The sequence below is a fragment of the Notolepis coatsorum genome, assembly GCF_963971535.1.
Source record: "Notolepis coatsorum genome assembly, chromosome: 5".
In the NCBI taxonomy this organism is placed as follows: domain Eukaryota; kingdom Metazoa; phylum Chordata; class Actinopteri; order Aulopiformes; family Paralepididae; genus Notolepis; species Notolepis coatsorum.
The window spans coordinates 150,577,648-150,604,696 of record NC_140169.1 but is presented as its reverse complement, the minus strand read 5'-3'; the positions used below and the strand labels follow the sequence as shown (position 1 = coordinate 150,604,696).

The 27,049-nt window shown below is 45.3% G+C and overlaps 1 protein-coding gene across 2 annotated transcripts in view; it reads right to left on the bottom strand.

Moving 5' to 3' along the window:
* LOC311229007 (dedicator of cytokinesis protein 9-like) overlaps positions 1-27,049 on the bottom strand; it is a 502,654-nt gene that overhangs the window by 216,240 nt on the left and 259,365 nt on the right. For both annotated transcript variants that reach the window (XM_084314997.1, XM_084314998.1), the window contains exon 3: positions 15,782-15,871. In XM_084314997.1, coding sequence (XP_084171123.1) covers positions 15,782-15,871 — 90 coding nt within the window. The remainder of the gene's footprint in view (positions 1-15,781; positions 15,872-27,049) is intronic.

The following is a 27,049-nucleotide window of genomic DNA, read 5'->3' as shown; positions in this document are numbered from 1 at the left end:
GGCAGTTAGCTTCTCCGTGCAAATCGGGATGTAATGATCTGGTTGTTGTGTGAGAAACATCATGGTGTTTATATGTACCGTGTACTCACAACTAAGGTAACTAACCTATGAAGCTATGCTTGGGGACAAGTGAGTAAAAGAATGTTCTTTTCTCAGACTGTGATGACAATGAACAGTGTGTTCACATATTAACAGGTTTTCCTGTTTTAACTGGCCGTATTGAGGGTAAAATAAGAGGATTGTGTTTCCCCCCGGTTCCCTGGGGACTTTTTCATCCTCCTATCAGACATGTTTGTGCACTAATTGTGTCTTTTGTGTGGTAGGGATGCGATGTAAACTCTTAGCTTGATTGCTGAGGTTGTGCTAAAACTGCTGGAGAAACTTTATTTTCCTAAGAGAAAAAATGTTTTGGTCGCTGTCATGTGTGCTTAGCAAGGCCTGTGGCCGATACTAATCGAGAATGATGTATTCTCTCATTGTGAAAAACGGCGTTCCTCTGTTGAGTGTTTTTGCCATTTTTTGTAGGTGATGATGGGTTGTGTGTGTCATGTGACCTACAACTGGGTTGGACTGGCCACAGAAGCACATGTGTATGTTGGACCGGGGCTCTTAGAGCCCTCTCTATTCTGTGTTTTTCCTTAGTAAAAATCAGATAGCAGGTTAGCTCATGCGCTGTGTGGAGCTGTCAAACGCTTCATAGAGCTGACTATGACTGTGTCATATTCTCTTTTTGTCATTACATCGTATCATGGGTGTGGGGTCGTAAAGGGGTGAACTGGTAACCTTTCCTCTCCCCCTTGTTCTGTCGGTCAGGGGTACACCCCCTGTCCTTCAAGGTTCCCGTCACGTGGCGGTTCGGCACGTTAGGGGGGGGGGGGGGGGGGGGGGGGGGGGAGGGAGTTTCCTGGTCCCACAGCCTGGTATATTGGGCGTGTGCACCACAGGAATTCCCCCGCCATAGAGTACGTCACCGTGCGCGTCTCTGTTGGTAGGACTTCCGTGTGCTGTTCAGGTCCATGTGATGGATCTGTTTCGGGGGGGTGGTCAGGGCTCCTCCTCACCAAGCGCCTATTCGGGCCTTCTGTGAGTTCGGACTCCTTCTTCCATGTGAGGGAGCCTCCGTCAGAGTACAGAGCCTTCCTCCTCAGATTGTCAAAGTGAGTGGACCCTCTAGAAGGGTCCTATTCTATTGTATATGTATTCGATTCAATTCGATTATTGAGTGTGTATGGGTTCAGTGCCTCTTCCCCGGAGAGCCCTAAAACCAATTTTTTACATGGCTCAAGGTGCAATACATTCTTTTCAATCTGTACAGCTCGCGTGGGAAGTCTCTCTGGGGATCCCCGTCTCCTTCCTATGGGAGGGTGGTGGGATGTAAAAATGTGAAAAAATTTTACCCCGGCTGTGTAGACTGGGATACATACTGTTGATGCTTCCTTCTTTTCTATTCCAGAGGTGGAGTTAGGGAGTGTCACACCCCTCTTGTCGTTCCCCTGGGCGCCTTGGGGATTCAATGACAGGTCTAAATAGCCTGTTCATTGATGGGGGTGTGTCCCGACGCACGTATAGTGCTAGCTCGCTGTAAACAGGCGATTGACTGGCACGCCTTGGTTGCTTGTGGTTGAAACAGCGTTGGCGGAGTAACGACGCACATGAGAGTAGCTCCGTGAGAAATTAAGTTTTACTACAGCCCATTTGACTTGGCTCGAACTGAAAGTATTATTTTATGTTCTCTGACTAAACAGACGACACTATCAGACATTTGGTATGCCTAAAAAACCAGCAACAACCAGCAACAAGATATATGCAACAAGATATATGCGAAAGACAGAACTTGAAGAGGTAGAGGAAACGGGCTCGAGTACAGGCGACAAGATGGCGGACGCCGCGGAACCAACAGAGCTGACGCCAGCGATAATGAAAGAGCTGATTACCTCTACAATTCGTGCCGAGGTAGCTTCCCTCCGCACAGAATTCCTGGCCGAGCTCCGTACCTCCCTCTCGGTCCTCCAGGCCTCGATATCCACACAGACGCAGAAAATACAGCACGTGGAGACTTCATTGGCGGATATGGACGAGAGGTTGTCCACAGTAGAGACACTGTGTGCATCCACAGTGGAGACATTGTGTGAATCCTTAAGCGAAAACACTAACCTACGACTCAAAATTGATGACCTCGAAAACCGCTCACGCAGGCAGAACGTAAAAATAATTGGAATCCCTGAAGGAATCGAGGGGCAGAACTCTATTACATTCATGTCCGCCTTTTTCGTGGAGCTGTTCGGTGAAGAGGCCTTCGACAAGCCGGTAGTCCTAGACCGCGCACATCGCCTAATGGCACCCAAAACGCACCAGAAGGCCCCTCCTAGAGGCATGATGGTACGGTTCCATTATTCCCAGACGAAGGAGCTGGTCATACGGCTCTCGCGTGAGCGGGGACGGCTAACATTCAGGGGCTCCACGGTACACATTTTCCCCGATCTTTCTGCGGATCTATCCAGACGCCGAGGGGCATACAAAGACATCAAGAACCTGCTCCGCGAGGCCAACATCAGATACGGCTTGCTTTACCCGGCTAAGCTGCGCCTGACATTCGGTGGGGAAGGCTACACATTAGACTCTCCAGAGCTGGCAGCCGATTTCTACAAGGAAAAAATCATGCCTACACTAAAAGACTAATAACGCTTGGATATGATACACATCAGTTTTTTCCCTCATACCTCCGGCCGAAGTGGATCTGAAGGATCATTCTGGCTGACCGGTAACGTTCTTCACGGTCCTAGCAACTAGCTAGACCGTTGTTATTATTATTATTAGTACTATTATTATTATGATTTATTTTACTTGCATCTGTCTACTATCAGGTGAGCCACTACTTTTCGTTTTTTTTTTTTTTTTTTTTGTACTGGGATTACCTAGGAGGTAATGGAACACTATCCAAAAAACAATCCGTTATTATTCATATTATATACCATACTGTTGACGATAAATCCTGCTTACACTAAAGGACTAACAAACATTTGGATATGATACACACCAGTGGACTCAGGGTTTTTTCCCCTCACACCCCCGGCTGAAGTGGATTTGAACATTTTGGCTGACTGATAACGATCCTCACGGTCCTAGCAACTAGCTAGACCGTTATTATTATTACTACTATTATCATTATGATTTCTTATTCGCATTCATCTACTATCAGGGGGGCCACCACTTTTCGTAATTTTTTGCATTGAGATTATCTGGGAGGTAATGGAAGACTATATAATCTGTTATTGCTCCTATTTATAATTACATAATGTTGAAGAAATTGATGTGGGTAACAACACGGTATGATTGTCGCTATGCAATTGCTGTGTACATCGGCCAACCTGCTCGTTATAACCGGCCGACTAGTCTTAATTTACTAAAGCTCATTTGTTACTACTATTTTTATTACGTAGAATACAAGCCGAATGTGAACCTGCCGGTGAATGTCGCCTATTTTTTTTTATTATTTTTGTATTTCTTTTTCTTCCGGGTCACTGCCGGGTTTGTTCGATTACGTCACTTACTATAGACTGTTGGCTAACTCGGTTCACTGTGAATTCATTGTTACTATTATTATTACTTGCTAAAGCCAACTTATTATTATTATTCTTTCGTTAAATACAAGCTGACTGTCATCCCGCTGGCGATTAACATGTATATTCATCTTCATCCGGGTCACTGGTGGCTGACTTGATGACGTCACTTACCACAGCTAGCCGCCTGGCTATTGCTAAACTTTCAGTCTCAGTCTACGTTGGGTACAAGCTGACTGTTTACTCGCCCATATCCCACACTGGTGATATCGTATTATTTAGTATCATTACATTATATGCGCCGAATTGGCTGCAGGCTTGCGATTTATCTTTGTCATACTTATTCAAGTTAACCATAGCAACATACGTGGTGTGTGAGTGCGTGTGGGTATGTGTGTGTCAGGGCGGTGATCAATTGGCCCCCGCCCCCGTGTGTGTGTGTGTGTGTGTGTGTGGGTGTGTGTGTTAGTTATATGGAAAAGGCAGGTTTGGTGCCACTATGCACCTTTATAAAACAACATACCCCATGGCCCAAACATTTGGTGTAGAACTCTAACCAAAGAGAGATATCTTACATTCTACTGGTCTAAATAGGCAGTACCTGTCTCTTGAGGGGGTGGACTACAATGAGATTCCAAACAGGGGTTTAGGTGTATACATTGTTAGAAACCTGCCTTATCCAACCAAGCTAGTTACATAATTATATATGGCCACGTGTCGAGCAATTATTTATTTATTCATTATTTTTTCTTTCTTCCCTTTTTTTCTTTTCTTTTTTGGTTCTTGCCATGTGTAATTAAGAATTACAGTTCTCACAGGGTGCTCGTTTAGAGCACAGGGTGCACAAGGTTAGCTGTAATGCTAGGCACAGTCAGTGTTACTATGGCTGTGAGTAGTCACGCCCCACAGGGACGTGAGAGGGCGTTTTATGTTTGTTTGTTTTTCATTGCTAATATTAACAGTGAATATCTTTGTCTATTTTTGTTTATTGTTTTTTGTTTCTATTCTTATGACTTTTTTTCATCTTTAATTATAAGCACCCTGGACCACCACTTTGCCATCTCAAATGTCATGAATATTTTTTCACTTTCTCATGCCAGTGTTTGATCCTAATAGGGGGTCAGGGGGCAATACTAACATAATTAGTTGGAATGTGAAGGGTGTAAATAACCCCTTGAAACGTACTAGGATCCTTACTCACTTACAGCAGCTTGGGGTTGGCATCGCTTTTCTGCAAGAAACTCACCTTCGGCGAGTAGATCACCGTCGAATACACAGAGCTTGGGTAGGTCAAGTGATCCACTCTGGTTTTCAGAGCAAAGCCAGAGGAACAGCCATTCTGATCAACAAAAACACACCATTTACTCCATCTGATGTGATCTCTGACCCTAATGGCAGATTCATTATAGTTTCAGGAACTCTCTATTCCACAAAGGTAGTCCTAGTCAACGTATATGCTCCAAATTTTGGTGACACGCATTTCATCAATAAACTTATCTCTTCACTCCCCGACCTGAACTCTAACCAACTGATTATGGGAGGTGACTTTAATTGTGCTCTTAACCCAGCCTTAGATCGATCATCATCTAATCCAGCTCCACAATCTCAGACTGCTAGAGCCATAGTGTCCTTCCTGAAGCAATACGGTATTTCAGATGTCTGGCGCTTCCTTCATCCCACCGCCAAACAGTACTCTTTCTTTTCACCAGTTCATCATACATATTCTCGAATTGATTATTTGTTTATTGACAACACATTTCTATCTCAAGTGCGTTCCTGCTCTTACGATAGCATTGTTATTTCAGACCATGCAGCAATAATCTTAGAGCTAGCCTTCCCGGACAAATGTCCATCATTCAGGCCGTGGAAACTTAATCCATTATTGCTATCTGAGGACTCATTTGCATCGTTCCTGTCCACTAAAATCAAATTTTTTATTGAGGTAAATTCTACCCCTGGCATGCCTATGTCCATCATTTGGGAAGCTCTTAAAGCTTTTCTCCGTGGAGAAATTATTTCTAATTGTGCTCGACGTAATAAACTGCACAACAGCAGACGCACTGAACTTTCAGACCAAATTATTAAATTGGATTATTCATACGCAGTCTCTCCGACACCTGCACTTTATAATGAAAGAGTGACCCTACAGACGGAATTTAACCTCCTTTCCACCAGTCATGCTGAGCAGCTTCTACTCAAATCACGGCAGTCCTTTTTTGAATTCGGTGATAAACCTAGTAAAGTGCTATCACTACAGCTAAAACACCGCACCGCTCAGAACTTGATCACGCAAATTAACTCTGCCACTGGAGAGATCTATACGGACCCATTGGAAATAAATGGTAAATTCAAAACATTTTATTCTGCACTATATACCTCTGATTCCCCCAAAGACCCCTCTCTCATGAATAGTTTCTTCGCAAATTTGGATATACCAGTCATAGACAATGATTCAATTACTCTTTTGGAAGAGCCCATTAGCGCTGATGAAATCCAACAGGCTTTAACTATGATGCAGAGTGGGAAAAGCCCAGGCCCAGACGGGTTCCCAGTGGAATTTTAAAAAAAATATTCCACCCAGTTATGTCCCATTATGGCTTCAATGTTTGAGGAATCTTTTCAATCCTGCTCGCTTCCTCCGACTCTCTATCAAGCCTCAATATCCCTGCTTTTAAAAAAAGATAAGGACCCGAAAGACTGTGGCTCATATCGTCCTATTTCTCTCCTTAACAATGAAGCAAAGATCTTGGCAAAGGTACTCGCTCGACGACTGGAATCCGTTATACCAAGTATTATCCATCCAGACCAGTCTGGCTTTGTGAAGGATAGAATGGCTTTTTTCAACCTGCGGCGCCTTATGAATATAATTTACTCATCCACCGAGTCTCCCGTTGCAGAGGTCGTTGTTGCGCTAGACGCAGAGAAGGCCTTTGACCGGGTTGAATGGGACTATTTATTCTATACTCTGCAGAAATTCGGTTTCGGCGAGAAATTTGTGTCCTGGGTCAAACTTTTATACTCCTCTCCAGTGGCATCAGTTCGAACAAATGATGTGACTTCGGAATATTTCCCCCTACAACGCGGTACAAGACAGGGTTGCCCTCTCTCTCCGATACTATTTGCACTAGCGATCGAGCCACTAGCTATTTCCTTTCGCAAGGACCGCCATGTCCAAGGCATCATCAGAAATGGACAGGAACAAAGAATCTCGCTATATGCGGACGATGTCCTGTTGTATATCGCGGATCCAGCGGCCACACTTCCACGTGTCCTTCACATACTACACGAGTTTGGTGTTTTTTCTGGCTATAAATTAAACTTAAACAAGAGTGAACTCTTCCCCATAAATTCCTTAGCTAGAAATATCCCCCCCTCTAGGTTCCCCTTCAAGCTTTCCCCAAGTAGCTTCCGTTACCTTGGCATAACGATAACACATAAACATTCTAATCTCATAGCGTCCAACTTCACCCCTCTACTGGAGCGCACCAAGCAGGATTTTATCAGATGGTCATCACTTCCTTTATCACTTGTTGGCAGAGTGAACACTGTGAAAATGAACACATTACCGAAATTTCTGTACTTATTTCAAAATATTCCAACCTTTATTCCAAAGTCATTTTTTAAAGCCCTCGACAAGGCAATATCAGATTTTATTTGGAACAAACGCCCAGTCCGAATAAATAAAATGGCCCTCCAGAAGCCTAAATCACAGGGAGGCTTTGCACTACCCAATTTCTTGGTCTACTATTGGGCTGCAAATATTCACAGCATTCTCTACTGGAGCCACTCCCACTACGGACTCTGTCAGTGGGTACCGGCATGGGTGGACATGGAAAGGGCATCTTGTTCTAGAACATCTTTGCAATCCTTAGTCTGCTCCTCGCTCCCAGTCACAACCGCCCAGTATACCAACAACCTCTTAGTACAACACTCCCTCCGGATCTGGTCCCAGTTTAGAAAACACTTTGGTCTCCACGCCATGTCACAGTCGTCACCTGTCCACAAAAACTTCCTTTTCCCTCCCTCTATGGTGGATGAAACCTTCAGCAACTGGTTTAAGAAGGGCATTCTGAACATTTATGATTTGTACCAAGACAGTTCTTTCATGTCTTTTACACAACTGTCCCTAAAGTTTAACTTACCAAAAACAAATTTTTTCAGATATCTACAGATACGTGATTTTGTTAAGAGCAAATTTGACCAGTTCCCCCATACACCCCCAAAAACTTTGATCGATCGCATCTTGGAGGTGAAGGTTGTAATCAAAGGCTCAATATCTAAACTATATAACATCATATCCCTATCCCTACCCTCCTCAGTATTGGCTATAAGACAAAACTGGGAGTCCGATCTAAATCATCAATTTACAGACAAAGAATGGGAAAACGCTCTTGCCCGAATACACTCTTCTTCAATATGTGCCCGCCATTCACTGATACAGTTCAAGCTCCTCCACCGTCTATATTGGTCAAAGACTAGACTGGCGAAGATAAATCCTGGCATGGATCCCACATGCGACCGGTGTCACCAAGCCCCTGGCTCACTTATCCATATGTTCTGGCATTGTCCAGTACTGGCCCCTTTCTGGACTTCCATTTTTAAATCTTATTCAGACATATTTTTTATGAACATTGACCCATGCCCTCTTATTGCACTATTTGGCTTGACACCGGAAAACGCTACAATATCTATTGGGCAATCCAATGCCATGGCCTTTGCCTCACTCATTGCCAGACGTCTCATCCTATTCAACTGGAAGGCAGCCACTCCCCCTTCACACTTACACTGGATGAGGGATGTCATGTCTCTTATACATATAGAGAAAATCAGATTTACTACACAAGGCCACACGGATATCTTCCACAAAACATGGCAGCCCTTCCTATCCCATTTCAAAACCCATATGACTCCATCCAATCTTGGGACCCCATGACCCCCCTCCACCCCCTATCTACCTTCATGACACTGCTAGCCCACGCATGGCTAGGGAGATGGCATTGTGGTGGTCTGCTAAGGGTGTTAAATTTACTCTCCATTTTATTTGTTTTACCATCTGGAAATTACGCTACTAAAATGGAGAGTAACACTTATATTATATATTATTATTACGGTATGTATATATAAAAATATCTCTGTTTTATCTTTGTTTTATTTTAATTTGACTTTATTTTTCTTTTGCGTAGCTTTGTCTGCCACATCTGTACTTTTGTTTAATTATTTAAATGTCTATTTTTTATTTATATCTCTCTTTTTTTTTTTTTTTTTTCATGTATGTTTGTCGTCGCCCTCACTGGGTGGGATGGGTGGGATTAGGGGATAGGAATGAGGAAGGAAATGGAAGTTGTATAATTTTGATAACTGAAATGTATAAATATGTACTAATTCTTCCAATAAAAAAAGATAAATCTAAGAAACAGCGTTTTTATAAAGCAACTGAGATGGGGGTTTTTCCTCTTCCGACGACCAAATCCCATGACCTGGGTTGGTTTTTCGACGGATTCTCGTTCATGTCTGGGGGATGATGACGGAATGGATCTGAACATGTGTAGAGGGGTCTCACGCCCTTGGGGTGGGCCACCAGGCGCGGTTCGCCCGAACGTCTGGGTGGCGCCTTCTTTTCGTGTGAAGATCAACACGCATATCTGCCCTTCTCCTGGAGTAGGCATGTCGGCGTGGTTAGGGCACGGGACTGGTTCTGGTCACGCTGGTCCAGATCAGTTGAACCCGTTGTCTGCCGGGGATGCAGATCTGCTGTTCTGGTACCCTGAGGGACTTGGGTTTTTTTCAGGGGGAAAAATGCCAGGTCGGTCTGGGTGTCACAGGGTTAAGCGCTATGGAGACCCTGGTTGGGTACGTTTTTACTCAGCACTGTCGTAATGGCTTACAGCCATGCCATTCTGTACACGCTCGATCTCGTCGGATCTCGGCCGCTACAAAGGTTGGTCCTGGTTAGTACTTGGTTGGGAGACCGCCTGGGAATACCAAGTACGGTGTGCTTAGGGGCTGGTTCTCCATTCTTTTTCGCTCCTCTCTCACGCATGGCGATGAGGGGCCTGTGGGGGTGGTTTTTTGACCTCCTCTGGTGACCCTGTGCTTCCCGTACCGCCAGGCCCGGTCCGAAGTGATGTTTGCGACCCGTAGGCCTGGGTTAACCCTTTTTTGAAAACTGAAACACTTGTACTGCGGTATAGCCGGTGTATACCCGCAGGTGTGTTTTGGAGTTTTTTCTTGAGGGGTTATAGGAACAACCACCGCATTGGGTAACACCGAGGTGGTTGATTCCCTGGTGTGTTGGAGCAGTGTAAACTCCCGGGTTCACCGGTTGAGGGTGCCCCTGCACGTTCATGACGTCTGCCAATCGTGTCAGCCTTCTCTGCCTCAACCCCTCTGGGTGGGGGTTTTTAAATGGAGGCTTGGTCATGCAACAACGCCAGCATACGCCCCTTCCGCCGGGGCAGCTGTGTTCAGCTGTCCCCTCTGGCGCCTGTCTCGTCCGCAGTCTCCAGGCTAGGGTTAACAGCCTGTTGCCTGGTTTTTCCCCGGTGCGCTGCCTGCTTCCGTTGGTTAACCTTTTTTGTGTGCTTACGGCCATGCTGACTGCCTGTTCTGCAGGGTCAGTGTGCCAGGCGGTGTACTATTGGGGGGACGGGGCCCGCTCGGCTTACGGCCATACCGACCTGAACACGCCCGATCTCGTCCGATCTCGGAAGCTAAGCAGGTTCTGGCCTGGTTAGTACTTGGTTGGGATACCGCCTGGGATTACCAGGTGCAGTAACTGGGGGGCCTTTGTCCGAATACGCTGGCGATGTGGGGGGCGGGGCACTACGTGCCCACCTGGTGGGGTCTTGATGCTGGCATCATGGACTTCTCCGGGCCCCCATTCCAGGGAGTCCAGTCCTTTTGGTGGGTCTGGGTCTTCCTTCGCGCTCCGCTGCTACGGCCTTGCCACAGGGTTGGGTTTGCCCTTGACCCCGTGATTCTGGGGGCAGTAACGAGGTTGTTCCTCCGTTCGTTCCCGGGTGGCATGCGGGTTGTGCGTGTGTGTAGTCGTGGGGTCAAGCCACGGTCTGCTCACCCTGTGCGTTGAGTTGCTTGAGTGCCTCTTCGCACGGTCGGGTCCGTCGCCTTCCCGTGAAGCCCCTAATAGGGGGGATACCCTCCATTAGGGGGGGTCGGGGGGGCTCAGCCCTCCCTGTTCTGATGGTTTTGGGGGGCTGTCAGCGGGGTGTATTTGTCAGCCAGCGGCTCCGCTTGGCCTCCCTTTGTGCAGTAGTGATGCCAAGCAGAGCCCCTAATGAAACAGAACGTTAGGTTATGACTATAACCAAGTTCTGTTAATTAGGGGTGACGCTTGGCATCAGACGGCCGCTGCAGCCCTTGACCTCACCTTGTGGTGAAAGCTTGGGAAGGAAGAGAGCAGGTGACCACACACCTGCTTATGAAGGTAAGCTGATGAGGGGTGTGGTCAGACTAATACTGGTATTAAAGGTACATTTGTGGAAATTATTCAGTGCGCGTGCACGTACGCGAGCGAGTGCAGTAGTGATGCCAAGCGTCACCCCTAATTAACAGAACTTGGTTATAGTCATAACCTAACGTTAACCTTCTGTAGTGTGGTAGTGAAAGGGTTAACCTTCTGTAGTGTGGTAGTGAAAGGTTAACCTTCTGTAGTGTGGTAGTGAAAGGTTAACCGTCTGTAGTGTGGTAGTGAAAGGTTAACCTTCTGTAGTGTGGTAGTGAAAGGGTTATCCTTCTGTAGTGTGGTAGTGAAAGGTTAACCGTCTGTAGTGTGACAGTGAAAGGGTTAACCTTCTGTAGTGTGGTAGTGAAAGAGTTAACCTTCTGTAATGTGGTAGTGAAAGGTTAACCTTATGTAGTGTGGTAGTGAAAGGGTTAACCTTCTGTAGTGTGGTAGTGAAAGGGTTAACCTTCTGTAGTGTGGTAGTGAAAGGTTAACCTTCGGTAGTGAAAGGGTTAACCTTCTGTAGTGTGATATTAAAGGGTTAACCTTCTGTAGTGTGATAGTGAAAGGGTTAACCTTCTGTATTGTGGTAGTGAAAGGGTTGACCTGCTGTCGTGTGGCAGTAAAAGGTTAACCTTCTGTAGTGTAGTAGTGAACGGGTTAACCTTCTGTAGTGTGGTAGTGAAAGGGTTAACCTTCTGTAGTGTGGTAGTGAAAGGGTTAACCTTCTGTAGTGTGGTAGTGAAAGGTTAACCTTCGGTAGTGAAAGGGTTAACCTTCTGTAGTGTGATATTAAAGGGTTAACCTTCTGTAGTGTGATAGTGAAAGGGTTAACCTTCTGTATTGTGGTAGTGAAAGGGTTAACCTGCTGTCGTGTGGCAGTGAAAGGTTAACCTTCTGTAGTGTAGTAGTGAACGGGTTAACCTTCTGTAGTGTGATAGTAAAGGGTTAACCTTCTGTAGTGTGGTAGTGAAATGGTTAACCTGCTGTCGTGTGGCAGTGAAAGGGTTAACCTGCTGTTGTGTGGCAGTGAAAGGGTTAACCGTCTGTAGTGTGATAGTAAAGGGTTAACCTTCTGTAGTGTGGTAGTGAAAGGGTTAACCGTCTGTAGTGTGATAGTAAAGGGTTAACCTTCTGTCGTGTGGCAGTGAAAGGGTTAACCTTCTGTATTGTCGCAGTGAAAGGGTTAACCGTTTGGTAGTGCGGCAGTGAAAGGGTTACAGCTTGTTCAGAAGAACACAACAACAGCAATAGGATATTTCACATGAATTAATTCATTACATTTATATAGCGCTTTTCTCAGACTTAAAAAGTGCTTTACAACGTAGAGTTAGGGAAATTGTGATCTTCCGATCATAGGATATTACACATGTTCCCTTGGGACATACTTTCCCCTTTTTAAACCTTTATTTCAACTCGTAAGACACTGAGGCTACCCTCAATTACAGCAACAAGGAGCTAATGAAACAAGACGCAGTGTATCTGCAAAAAGAAAACCCACTAACCCTCTTACTGTCTTCTACTATCATTCTCTTCCTACTGTACTAACATGTCTCTACTACTATGCTCTCAACCCTGCAGCACCCAGGTTTCAACCCTGCAGCACCCAGGTTTCAACCCTGCAGCACCCAGGTTTCAACCCTGCAGCACCCAGGTTTCAACCCTGCAGCACCCAGGTTTCAACACTGCAGCACCCAGGTTTCAACACTGCAGCACCCATGTTTCAACCCTGCAGCACCCAGGTTTCAACACTGCAGCACCCAGGTTTCAACCCTGCAGCACCCAAGTTTCAACTCGGTTTACTTAGCTGCCAGAGTTGTTCCTGCTGACTTGCCGTACAGAACTTGTAAGTCGCTTTTGGATATGCTCGATATTGGCTTTTTCACCCATATCCGATATTGTCCAACTCTTAATTTCCGATACCGATATCAACCGATACCGATATATGGGGGGTTTCCCCCCCAAAAACACAACATTATGCATACTTTTCACAATAAATAAAATAAGAATTTGTTCTTACTTGCTTGCCTGGGTAAATAAAGGTTCAATAAATGAGAAAAAAATAAATTTTTGAAAAACGATTACATTTGAATGCCAATATCGGCCGATAATATCGGACATCCCTAGATAAAAGCGTTCAGCTAAATTACTAAATGTAAATTTAAATTAATAAACAATAGAAAATCAGCTAAGACTTTTTAAGGTCAACTTAAATAACTCGACTATAAATATATATTTGTGCGAAACTTGTCACCAGAGCGCCGTTGTCACATGCATCCCCTGGAGAGGGTGCGTTTCTCTGTACGTCCTATGTCACTAATACTGTAGGTCAAACTGATCACGGTCCAGTATGTAGTAACTCAACGACACCCTCAGCTTCAGCTGCACAGGATGCAGAGATCTGAGTGACAAGGCCCGGAAGAATATTAAGCCACCGACTTGGAATTCCTGGTAAATATCAATGGCTGCTTGTTGCCAATTTGTATATTGATAGATCCCTGATCAATGAGGGTAAAGGTGTAGAGATGCTGCTGATACACTAGTTTATTGAACACTTTGGTGGAACATATTTACAATACATCTTTAGATTAGATTAAAATGTACTGTCATCATGCAGCAGAAGTATAGTACAACAAAAATAAGTTTGGCATCCAACCAGAGTGCAAATGTAACAGTAAAGTGCAACAGTAATATACAATGTACATTACATTAAACTGGCTATAAAATATGTAAATGAGTACTACTGAGTAATAGTGCTAATCAGATGTATGTACAGAGTTGTGTAGTATTAATATGTACAATGATACAGGTATAAAGATAAAGGTAGTAAGTCATCCTGGCCAGCAGCGTAACTAGTAAGAGTAGGTAAGGGATATGTACAGATATAGTGTCTACAAATATGCAAAAAACTGATTATATGCAGGTATGTACAGACAGATGTGTGTATATATATACCCTTGAAGGGTTTAGATGCTTGATCTAGAGAGAGAGAGAGAGGGGTCATCAAGTTTGAAGCCATTTCAGTGGAACTAATTGGGTTGAGGAAGAGTTTAAACAGTAATTAATCGTGTGGCCAGATATCACGTCTATTGACCTGGACGGTGTGCAAAAGTTTTTTTCAATACATGAAAGAAAATATGATTTGAGAGACATTTGTAAATGTACTGTTCAAAAAGCAAAAAAAGGGATTAAAAGGAGATGTATTTCTATTGCTGGGGTTAACTTGTGGAACAATGCTGATATACATTTAAAATGAGTCATTTGCTTTTGGTAAAAGAAAATGTTTGTATAGCTATTTTTGAAGATTACAAATGTGTGTTTTGGAGTCTTAATTTGTAAAAAATATAGGACAGGCCTGTATATAAGCATTATGCTTCAGCCTGTACCTTTTCAGTCACTGCCAAATCAAAGATTGTTGAATGATTGTGCATATTGTATTGTGTGTGATGACTGAATAAAACTACTACAATCAATACAGTAAATACTCTGCCTGCCTGCCAGCGCGCCTGCCTGCGCGCCTGCCTGCGCCTGCGCCTGCCTGCACGCCTGCGCCTGCCCGCCTGCGCGCCCGCCCGCCCCTCTCTCTCTCTCTCTCTCTCTCTCTCTCTCTCTCTCTCTCTCTCTCTCTCTCTCTCTCTCTCTCTCTCTCTCTCTCTCTCTCTCCCCCCCCTCTCTCCCCCCCCTCTCTCCCCCCCCTCCCTCCCTCCCTCCCCCACCCTCTCTCCCTCCCTCCCCCTCCCTCCCCCACCCTCTCCCCCTCCCTCCCCCCCTCCCCCTCCCTCCCCCACCCTCTCCCCCTCCCTCCCCCACCCTCTCCCCCTCCCTCCCTCCCTCACTCCACTTCTCCGATGGCCTTGCTACACTTGGTCAACCAAGTCAACCAACACGGTATATATTGTAGCAACTACATTACAGAATGCCCTCGTCTGTGATAGGACTATCATACTGACAACTGAAATGCTACAGAACAGTCGACAGTTTCAAGGCTCGACGCGGGCAGGTACTGCTATACAAACACACGTCGGGGCGGGGGAAAGATACCAGATGTTTGACATGAGCGATTTAATGCACTGCAGATACGTTTAATTCCATTCATCAGTTCTTTCATGCCCCCCCCCCCCCTCCCTCCCGTCAGCCCACCCCGCTCTCTCTGGCCTGAATAGCTGTTATTGAAGAAAATACAAGTGAAAATGGTCCAGCCCGCTGGAACGCCTCCAGTAAGGAGTCGTAATACGCCCGCTGGCCAGTTCGCTGGAACAATAAAACACCATTGTGTGACAGAGTACGAGCTGAGAGATCTAGAGTTCTAGACGGTCTGTTTGGTCGGGACCCATTAAATATAAACAATGAGGAGATCCGCCGTTGATGTCGGCCGTATCTCCTGATCTCTCCCGTGCGCCGTCACACGCACGGCAACGAGAGGTCGCGACCCCAGCGGGGCGCGTTACATAAAAACGGCCCTCATCTATCTCGAGCCCCTCCCCCCCCATCTCTCCGTTGTCCGTTGTTTGTTCCCACGGAGGGAAGCGGTGGTCGCGATGGGAGGATCAAGGAAAGAGGGCGGGTCTTCGGGATAGGGCGGGGCTTGTGATAGGTCGATTAGGGACGTCGGCAATGCTGCTTCCTCGCCACCGATATGGGTTTGATTTGTACAACGTTAAGCACCAGATTAATGACGCAGACCATGACTTCCACCGTCTGAACAGTACAAACCCAGACCAGTACCGAGTAGAAATGATAAGATCTGTAAGGTCTTTACCTCTTGGACAAATAAACTCTGGGCTTCCCTCTCGGCGTTCTCGGGCACCGTCGGCAGGAGCGTTCGTCCGTTGCGTTTCAACGTTGAAATCTGTGGATGAGAACAAAGAGGGGTTTTATTACGTACAGTCATCTAAACACACAAAGGGACGATTGATTTGAGTGATTGATTTATAGGACAATTACTTTCTACTATCAAGATAGATCAATAAATAAATACTGTAGATAGATAGATAGATGGATAGATGGATAGATGGATAGATAGATAGATAGATAGATAGATAGATAGATAGATTGAACTTGATCATGCATATTTATTAGAAAATGTAATTACAGCACTATGTTATCAATACACATTTATAAAACTAGGCATATTTAGCCAAAATATGTTGCCAGAACATAAAAAAACTTTTTTTTTTCTTTTTTTTTATGCGCGACCTACCCACTGTCACCTACCCGGGACCCCAATTTGGGTCGCAACCCGTAGTTTGAGAACCACTGATAGATAGATAAGATAGATGAAAAGTACAGTCTAAACCTTTCATGACCTGAGTTGGACATGATTGGATCGAGTGCTCTTCTAAATATTGTTCCACACTGTAGTGAGTGGGCTGATAATCTCCTGGTCAAGAGTTCACAGGACGTTCTTCCATAAACGTTAAGCTCCTGGACCCAAAGACACACCCTGGACCTGGTGTACGGGCCGGGCCTCTCGTAGGAGCTGGAGTCACTAATGCTCTCCCCTGTGATGATCTAATGCTTCCTTCACTCTGCACCCTAGACATTACAGAACATCCTACAGTGGTTATTCAAAGCTCAAGGTTTGTGTTATTACCCGTGTCGTGTGTAGAAGTAAATGGAATGGGCTGCATTCATATATATCGCTTTTCAACTTATGCCTCAACATTCACTCAGACATTCGCACACCGACGCTCTCGCCAGGAGCAGTTAGGGGTTAACTTAAGTGCCTTGCTCAACTTTGACACGCTACCCCGGGAGAAGCCGGAATCTAACCGCGAACCTTCCGATTTACCGGATGACAGCTCTACCTCCTGACCCACCTGTCGCCCTTAGTACTAGCCTAAGATTTAAAGCATAATATAGACTAAGAGTGAACTCTCAGGCTTTGATCAAGCCTTATAGAGTATATAATAAAATAAAATAAAAAAACACATCTTCTAAATGAAAGGCAACGGAGCCAAACATTCACCTAAAAGCATTCATTAACGTAACCGGTTTCCCCCCATTGTTAAAACACTTTCCCTCCGAGTGACTTTATGAAGCATCTTGATACGGAGGAGGAGGAGGATTTATGAAGACATTGCCTGAGTGCTCACTGCTGTGGTTCCTGGTTCTAGATGTGATTCATTCTCCCTCTCTCTCCCCCTCTCTCTCTCTCTACCTCTCGCCCTCGCCCTCTCCCTCTCTCCCCCCCTCTCTCTCCCTCCCTTTCTCTCTCTCCCTCTCCCCCATCTCTCTCTCCCTCTCCCTCCCTCTCTCTCTCTCCCTCCCTTCCTTCATCTCCCTCTCTCTCTCCCCCCCTCTCTCTCCCCCTCTCTCTCTCCCCCTCCCTCTCTCCCCCCTCTCTCTCTCTCTCTCTCTCTCTCTCTCTCTCTCTCTCTCTGTCTCTCCCTCCCTCTCCCTCTCTCTCTCTCTCCCTATCTCTCTCTCTCTCCCTCACTCTCCCTCCCTCCCTCCCTCTCCCAGCATTCTAACCCTGTGGACATTTCTACAAGAGGGGGATTTTACTTGAGAAGGCTCTGGGAATAGAACACAAACGGAACACCTCAGAAAGTCTTGTATCACAGTAAATCAGCAGTGTCGTCTCTCCCACACACCCACTCTCTCTCTCTCCCTCCCTTTCCCCTTCTCCCCCCCTCTCTCTCTCTCTCTCTCTCCCACACGCCCACTCTCTCTCTCTCCCTCCCTCCCCCTCTCTCTCTCTCTCTCTCTCCCACACGCCCACTCTCTCTCTCTCCCTCCCTCTCCCCCTCTCCCCCCTCTCTCTCTCTCTCTCTCCCACACGCCCACTCTCTCTCTCTCCCTCCCTCTCCCCCTCTCCCCCCTCTCTCTCCCTCTCCCACACGCCCGATAGAGAAACACCGTGAAGCACAAGAACATCACCAAACAATAACAAACCTCCAGCAACTCCCCCACTTTCTTTGACTCATGTCTTTTTTTTTTTAAACCACGAATGGACCGGATCCAACTGTAAATCACAGCGGGGGCGGGGGCGGGGGCGGGGGGGGTGCCTGTAAACGGTACCCGACTTCCCGGGGAGGCACGATATATATATTTTCGGATTTTTCGGGGCGATGGCGCAAAAAGTGAGGTAAGCAATTCAAGAGAGTAATAAATCGTTTCCCCCGCCACCGGGCCGAGCCAGCCGATAGGTCTGCTTTAGTCATTATCTCCACCTATAGCGGGGCAGCGGCGCCGGGAGCTGTGGCACGACTGACACAGAACCACAGTTTGGGCCGCCGGGTTGGCGCTGGAGGAGTCATTGTGACTCACTGTATTCAAAACTGAAGTGGGAGAGAGAGAGAGAGAGTAGCCTACTTGTTTTCACAGACCCGACTCTCATTCCCACCGGCAACAAACCTCTCACACGTTCGCCATTTCCACACGCACTGGTGCCCTTTGACCTGGCCTACGGCGAAAGTGAATGGTGTTTCCCTTTCCCGTTTACCAGTAGGCTGGTAAAGATATTCCTCCTAAAGTGTGTAAACGGAAGTACAGGAAGTACAGGCTACAGGCTTTCCGGTTTCGACAAAAACAATTATAGAAACGTGTGATTAGTGCACAATATTTCCGTTTTAAGCCACTGCCACGGCTTTGCCTGAATAATTTACTACATGACCGGGACGTTCTATAGCTTGTTTGCCGACAGGATTCGGGAAAAGTTTGGTCCCTTCAGAGGCAGCTTCCAGGGGAAGTACATACACCGGAAACTCTACCCCATAGACCCTTTCGGCCGTAGTTCTTTACCAGGCTTTATCTCATGGAGATAAAACTGGGAACGAGGTTAGTTTACCAGTAATGTTGTCCTTGATGCTGCACGTGGGGTTAATGGGGAAATTGTGTTCCACCAAAAGGATGTAACGTTTTGTTGATTTTAGAAGCCAAAATTGCTAAACACTAGATGGGGGGGGGGGGGGGCGACAGTGGCTCAGGAGGTAGAACAGTCGTCTGGTAAACGGAAGGTTCCCGGTTTGATTCCCGCTCCTCCCGGGCAGCGTGTCGAAGTGTCCTCGAGCAAGACACTTAACCCCTAATTGCTCCCGATGAGCAGGTTGGCACCTTGTATGGTCGCCGTCGGTGTGTGAATGTGTGAGTGAATGGGTCAAAGGTGAGGAACAAAATTGTAAAGCGATTTTGGATAAAAGCTGTTATATAAAATGTACCATTTACTAGATGACCAGATGTTGCAGATAATGCTGGTGACCTGATCTGTAATGCTAAGCTAGTTTTGGCTAGCGATCAGATACCATTTTAGCCTGGTATCGACCCAGTATCAGATACCATTTTAGCCTGGTATCGACCCAGTATCAGATACCATTTTAGCCTGGTATCGACCCAGTATCAGATACCGTTTACCATTCAAAAAAAATGTAATGCCTAGAGAGAGTGTTTATAATTTTAGAGGGACATTGGCTTTAAAGCAACCTACGGTACGTACAACTCTTAAAAGTATGTGCATTGCAGTTTGTGGGGTATCACTCTGGAATGGTCTGGATGCGAGTATAAAATTAAGCAAAAATATCAATAAATTTAAAGGTAGCTATAAACAAGCACTTATGGACACACATAAGAGAGAGGAGCTTGAGCAGTAATGTGACTGCCTATTATTTTTTCTCATTTGGATATATAAAAGAACTGTACTTTTATTTGATTTCTTATTATTTGTTATATTATTTTTATTAAATTATAATGTCAAATATTGTAAGGAAGGGGCAGGGCTTGATACGTTTTTTTTACTTCCCCCTGTTGCTTCTCGAACACTTATTGTATGGAAATAGTCTTTGACTATTTACCTTTTTGTTTTTTTAAACTTGTTTTATGTTTCTATGTTCGAGACAAATACAAATAAAATCAAATAAAATGTTAGCCTGGTATCAACCCAGTATCAGATACCATTTTAGTCTGGTATCGACCCAGTATCAGATACCATTTTAGCCTGGTATCGACCCAGTATCAGATACCATTTTAGCCTGGTATCGACCCAGTATCAGATACCATTTTAGTCTGGTATCGACCCAGTATCAGATACCATTTTAGCCTGGTATCGACCCAGTATCAGATACCATTTTAGTCTGGTATCGACCCAGTATCAGATACCATTTTAGCCTGGTATCGACCCAGTATCAGATACCATTTTAGCCTGGTATCGACCCAGTATCGGATACCATTTTAGCCTGGTATCGACCCAGTATCAGATACCATTTTAGCCTGGTATCGACCCAGTATCGGATACCATTTTAGCCTGGTAATCGACCCAGTATCAGATACCATTTAGCCTGGTATCGACCCTTTATCGGATACTATTTTAGCCTGGTATCGACCCAGTATCAGATACCATTTTAGCCTGGTATCGACCCAGTATCAGATACCATTTTAGGCTGGTATCGACCCAGTATCAGATACCATTTTAGTCTTGTATCGACCCAGTATCAGATACCATTTTAGCCTGGTATCGACCCAGTATCAGATACCATTTTAGCCTGGCATCGACCCAGTATCAGATACCATTTTAGCCTGGTATCGACCCATTATCGGATACCATTTTAGCCTGGTATCGACCCAGTATCAGATACCATTTAGCCTGGTATCGACCCTTTATCGGATACTATTTTAGCCTGGTATCGACCCAGTATCAGATACCATTTTAGCCTGGTATCAACCCAGTATCAGATACCATTTAAGCCTGGTATCGACCCAATATCAGATACCATTTAAGCCTGGTATCGACCCAGTATCAGATACCATTTTAGCCTGGTATCGACCCAGTATCAGATACCATTTTAGCCTGGTATCGACCCAGTATCAGATACCATTTTAGCCTGGTATCGGCCCAGTATCAGATACCATTTTAGCCTGGTATCGACCCAGTATCAGATACCATTTTAGCCTGGTATCGACCCAGTATCAGATACCATTTTAGCTGTGGTTCTAAAGAAAGCCTGCATGAACCACAGACGAAGCAACGCGTAAAAAAAAAGAGATTATTTTTTTTATAGCTGGTATTTTTTTAATAATATGTATATTTTTGTATGTTTGATTTTACAAAACAGGGGAAGTTCTCGATAAGCCTCTAGGCTTCTAAACTTCTCCTTCACAATATGGTTATTATTTTTTTCTTTTTAAAATTTTGTTTAACTCTTTGTGTTAATGAATAAATACAAATACAATACAGGAGAACCTGGAGAGACGTAAGCAGCTGGAAACACGTGCCGAGAGGGAGAGGTCTATAATGGGAACTTTTCATCGACACTATAAGACAAAGGACGGTCCCATTCTACTCATTAGTAGAAGCAGTAAAAGTAGGGGTGCACCGATCTGACTTTTTCAGTCCCGATACCGATACCTGGCTTTGGGTATCGGCCGATACAGAGTACCGATCCGATACCATTATCTGAAATAATTTTTTTTTAAATAAAATAAATCTAACCCTAACTAACCTTACTGTCATCATGCACTTGTCCTAATAAACTAACCTACACTGTAGCACTCAACACTTTGATGAACATTGTTACTCAGCTGATAGAGTTGTGCCCTTCCTGATGGCTTGTCATACAGAACTTGTAAGTCGCTTTGGATAAAAGAGTCAGCTAAATGACTAAATGTAAATACCCATTGTTCAATTAATAAACTGTACGCCTCACTGTGTGGAAGAGACTGGGATCATTCTTTTGTGCAAGGCAACATCAGGCTCGACTTAAAACATTACTTTCCTAACTTAGTGAAACTAAATGTAACAAATTAACACAAGATATAAATGTACTGAATTGTTATTTCTTATTATATTATAAAAAATATTTTTTAAAGAAAATAAAATAAATTCCGATATATAAAATCTTCTTTACCGATACCCAATCCGGCTATCTTAGATACCAATATCGGATCTAACGGGGAAAGGAAGAGAGAGAGGGGCCGTCCAAGTCTGAAGCCATTTCAGTGGAACTAATTGGGGCGAAGGAGAGTTCAAATGGTAATTAATCATGTGGCCAGATATCACGTCTATTGGCAATCAATATTGACAATCAAGTCCGTTTATCTTGGTATTTTCTAAGCAGACTTTGTAATCTCAAATGATTTGGGGTAATCAGACTACAGTCATGTCATGTAATCAGTTACTACTCAACTCTCACTATGACCTTGACCTATGAGCTTGGACTCTGTCAAACCGAGGGGCAGGTCAACTATAACAAACACGGCGCTCACACACACAGAGGGACACTTGTGAGCCTGAGGTCTCTCTCCTTCCTCTCCTCCAGCGCAGGCTTCCTGCAGGCAGAGATGGCAATCTCCATAATCCAAGCAGCAGAAGCAAACAGGGCGAATAGGAGGAGACAGGAAGTGGGGAAACAGGAAGTCTTGGGACACACAAGCCCCAGGGGAGACCCCACCGGTGTCTCTCTCTCTCTCTAGCCGGGAGAGCCGAGGTGAGTGGAAGGAAAGGGGTTCTAAACTGTTAGCACTAGCCGTTACAATGCGGTCGGAACGCCTTGGCGGAAACCGCATGCATTGTCTACACACAGTGTTGTCGTCACGGCTCCCAAGGAACAAAAGGGATGGGTTCCAATCTGTTCGAGGACACCGCTTAGACACCACTGAAAAACATCCATTCGGGATTAATCCCGGGTCGTTTTTCTTCCTCGTTAGCGAGTAACACAATTCCCCCTCGACAAACACATACGATAGTCCGAGAGAGCGCCGTGACGTCGTTCCAGGGTGGAGACATTTTATTTATTTATTTTGTATCTACTTTTTCTCCCCATTTTTCTATTTTTCTCCCGTCCCCAATTTCGTATTGTCCAATTCTACCCTCCCCTGTCTCGAGCGCTGTTAGGTCATGCCTCCCACAAGCCGGCTGCAATGTGGACGAAGCCTTGCATCACGTGTCCCCTCCGGTACTCGAGGAGGCAGCCGTCGCATCTTTTCACCTGCACAGCGCGATCTCTCAGCGGCGAGGGTCTGCGTGGGAGGGACACGCCGCCCTCGTCGCTTCCTGATTCTACTGCGCAGGCGCACCAACCGACCTGTAGGAGTCGCTGTCCACAACGTCCGATCCCCACCCACCAGCTTCCCACCCCCTAATACTGCCAATTGTGTTAGTATGAACGACCAGCCAAGCCGAAAGCAATGCCGAGAGCTGGGCTCAAACCCAGCATCTCCTGCATTGGTGGCGAGCGCCTTGCCCACTGCGCCACCTAGCCGCCCGATGTCATTTTATTTGAAAGACTAACTTGCCTCGGGTTCCGTCTCTGTTTGAACGGCGTACGCTCCACCGGCGTTGCTACGCTTGTGTGCTCCTATAGCGTTCCACCGTGTCCCTCATCTCGTTGTCGGTCAGTGACGTACGAGAATCTGTGTTTCTTCACGGGATCGTGGGATAACCTGCGACGACTGCTGCTGAGCTCTTGACCCGCTTCATTCCGTCACCTTACTGGTAACGCCGCCCTTGGAACATACTGTATATACTGTATATACCGGCCTAATGCGGGAGGTATCCGGGCAGTAACCGTTACAGCACAGCTCTCCCCGTCTCCAATTTCCCAGCGTTAACTGTTGATATTAAAAGACACACAGTATGTCAATCGAGTACCGTTCACGTTACTGGTGATACCAGCGCCCTGACGGAGCCCCGCCCCCTACCGCCTATAAAACACGCTGCACTGCAGGAATTCTGCGTTCTGCGAGCGAGTGTGTGTGTGTGTTAGGGCTGCAACGATTAGTCGACATAATCGACGACGTCGATTATAAAAAATCGTTGACGAGAAATTGTTGTGTCGATTAGTCGTTAAAAAAAATTATTTCATTTTTTATTTATTTTTTTGCACTACCTATCTTTGTGAGAGTGGCTTCTCAGGGTTCCAGACAACATCATAACATGATGATCCCATAGCAAATTTTGGACATTGAAAACATTGTTCCCCTGCAGGAGATGATGATCAGACTAGACACACAATACATTACACACGCACTCCTCTCACTCACACACAGCGATCAGAGTAAGACACACACATACACACTCCTCTCACTCACACACAGCGATCAGAGTAAGACACACACATACACACTCCTCTCACTCACACACAACGATCAGAGTAAGACACACACACATACACACTCCTCTCACTCACACACAGCGATCAGAGTAAGACACACACACATTCACACTCCTCTCTCTCACACAGCAATCAGAGTAAGACACACACACATTCACACTCCTCTCACTCACACACAGCGATCAGAGTAAGACACACACACATACACAAATTACACAGTACACACCTCTCACTCACACAGCGATCAGAGTAAGACACATACACAAATTACACAGTACACACACTCCTCTCACTCACACAGCGATCAGAGTAAGACACACACACATACACACACGGAGAACAGATGGTGGAGGTAAACGGTACCCTATCCCCCCCCTCACAGTGAACTGTGGTGTTCCACAAGGAAGCATACTAGGACCACTACTGTTCCTAATTTATGCAAATGACATGTCGTCAGCTTGTGACTGCAACTTGTTCCTGTTTGCGGATGACTCAGCCCTGCTGGTCTCTGACAAGAACAAGTTACAGGTTGAAAAAACCCTCAGCTCGGAACTAGGCAAAATCTGCATATGGCTCGCCGACAACAAACTATCATTACACATGGGCAAAACAGAGTCCATTCTCTTCGGTTCAAATAACAAACTCAGCAAAACCGACGGCTTCTCAGTTACAGTGGGTGACAATATTGTCACAAGGAAAGATGAAATTACCTACCTGGGTTCCATCCTAGAGGCTAATCTTTCCTGTGACAAAATGGCATCCAATGTAATAAAAAAAGTCAATCAACGAACTCGATTCTTGTACCGGATCTCCTCCCTGGTAAACAAGAATACCCTGAAGACTCTGGCAGGAGCACTCATTCAAGGGTACTACGACTACAGACGCAGCGCTCAAAAATCAAACCAATTCTGCTGCTTGTCTGCTGCTTGTTGCTGCTTGTGTGCCACTTAAGTCTACTCAGGTGTTAATTTTCCGGGGGTGTTGGCTGGGGGAACAAAGGGAGGGTAGTTAACTTAAGTGCTTCCCCAGGGAGGGGGTCGGGGGCTACTGCCCTCAGACCCCCAAAATAATTTTTATATGGGCAGTCTGACTTGGGGTACTGACCATAAATTAGTGTTGCAATGCATGATAAGTAAACAGTGAAAAAAGCTAAGAAATCTGATGGGGCTGGGACATTTGGGACGAATAAAAATTTAAGATGAAAATCTGCCCAGCCTGTGGGAGGAAGTGGAGGTGTGAAATCTGGCCCGGTCAAGAACAATAGAGGAGTGGTAGAGAGTGGTAGAGAGGCATGAGAGGTTTGAGTTTTGAGTGCTGTATCTGTATGCTTGCACCTCATGGTACCAAAGCACCTCAAAGGCACTAAAAACCAAATTACAAACATCTCAAAACAAACTAGTCAGACTACTGCTTGACCTGACTCCTAGAACCCACCTCACCCCTGCACACTTTGCCAACCTAGGATGGCTTAGAGTAGACGACAGAGTACAGCAACTTGCAATGGGCCTGGTCTACAAGATACACTACACGACCAAGGTACCCATGTACATGTCAAAATACTTCCCAAAGGTCAGTGAATACCACGATCACAACACCAGAGGGAGCTCCACAAATCATGTAAAACCCAGATTCGGCTCAAACAAGCGACTAAACACGTTTCGCAATTATGCCACAACAATGTGGAACGCCCTACCCAAAGCTGTAAAGGAATGTGAATCACTACCCACCTTCAAAAACACTCTCAAAGAACACCTACGGGAGACTGCAAATCAAAACTGGCCCCTACAAATGTCCTAACCCAGTTGTACAATAAAGACCAAGCATGGCTTTGTCAGTATTCCAATGTACAGCCCCACCCAACCCCACCCCACCTACCCAACCTCCTCCAATGTACAGTTTCTATGTCAAATGTATGTCAGTATTCCAATGTACAGTGTCCCCCCCCCCCCCCTACCCACCCCCCACCCCCCCCCCCCCCCCACCTCCAATGTACAGCCCCACCCGACCTACCCAACCTCCCCCAATGCACAGTTTCTATGTCAAATGTATATACACTCTTTTTCTGGATTTTTTTAGTATCACAAACAGTACTGTATTTGAAAATCTGGTATGTCATAAATGTATAGATGTAGCAGTACTGTCTATCTGTATGTCGTGTGTGTCATATGATGAATTGAAAATGGGGGACCCTGATGGAAACAAGACGAAAGTCTTTCTCAGGTCTGCATCCTCTTAACAATTGTATGTATTGAGCTGTACTGTACTGTACCCATTCTGCAATCTGTTAATAAACTTTTCAATCAATCAATCAATCACTCCTCTCACACACAGCAAACAAAAGACCTAGAAGTCTGTCTGATCTGACTCATCCCCCTCTCCCCTTACAGCTGTTCCACGTCACCCTGCTGGTCCTGGACCAAGTTACAGCCCCATCAGCCGCGGTGCTGGGGGCAGATGCTGCTAGTTATTTTTCTTTTTTATTATTATTTTTTTAGTTATTTAAAGTACACTTCCACTTTAATTTGTATTATTTAATTTATTTATCTTGTTATGAGTGATTGCTGTATTGTTCTTCAAATACATTTTCATTTAAAGTGGCTTAAGATCCAAATTCAAATGTTTCATGAGTCATTATTTTAATTTGCTATGGGATCATCATGTTATGATGTTGTTGTTTGGTCCTGACAAGAGTCTCAAAGTCTGGGGTGATGGTAGACAAGCAACTCTGAGGTCATGCTCAATGTCCAATCTGTTCCTCTGCTCTGTCTTCAGCTGGACCAGAGCTGAGAAACCACTTTCACAAAGATAGGTAGTTTATAAAAAAAAAAATATATATATATATATATCCTTTTTTTTTGTTTTTTTTGTTTACATAATTGGTTTTCGATTAGTCGACTAATCGAAAAAATAATCGACAGATTAGTCGACTACCAAATTAGTCATTAGTTGCAGCCCTAGTGTGTGTCATTCCGGATATTACC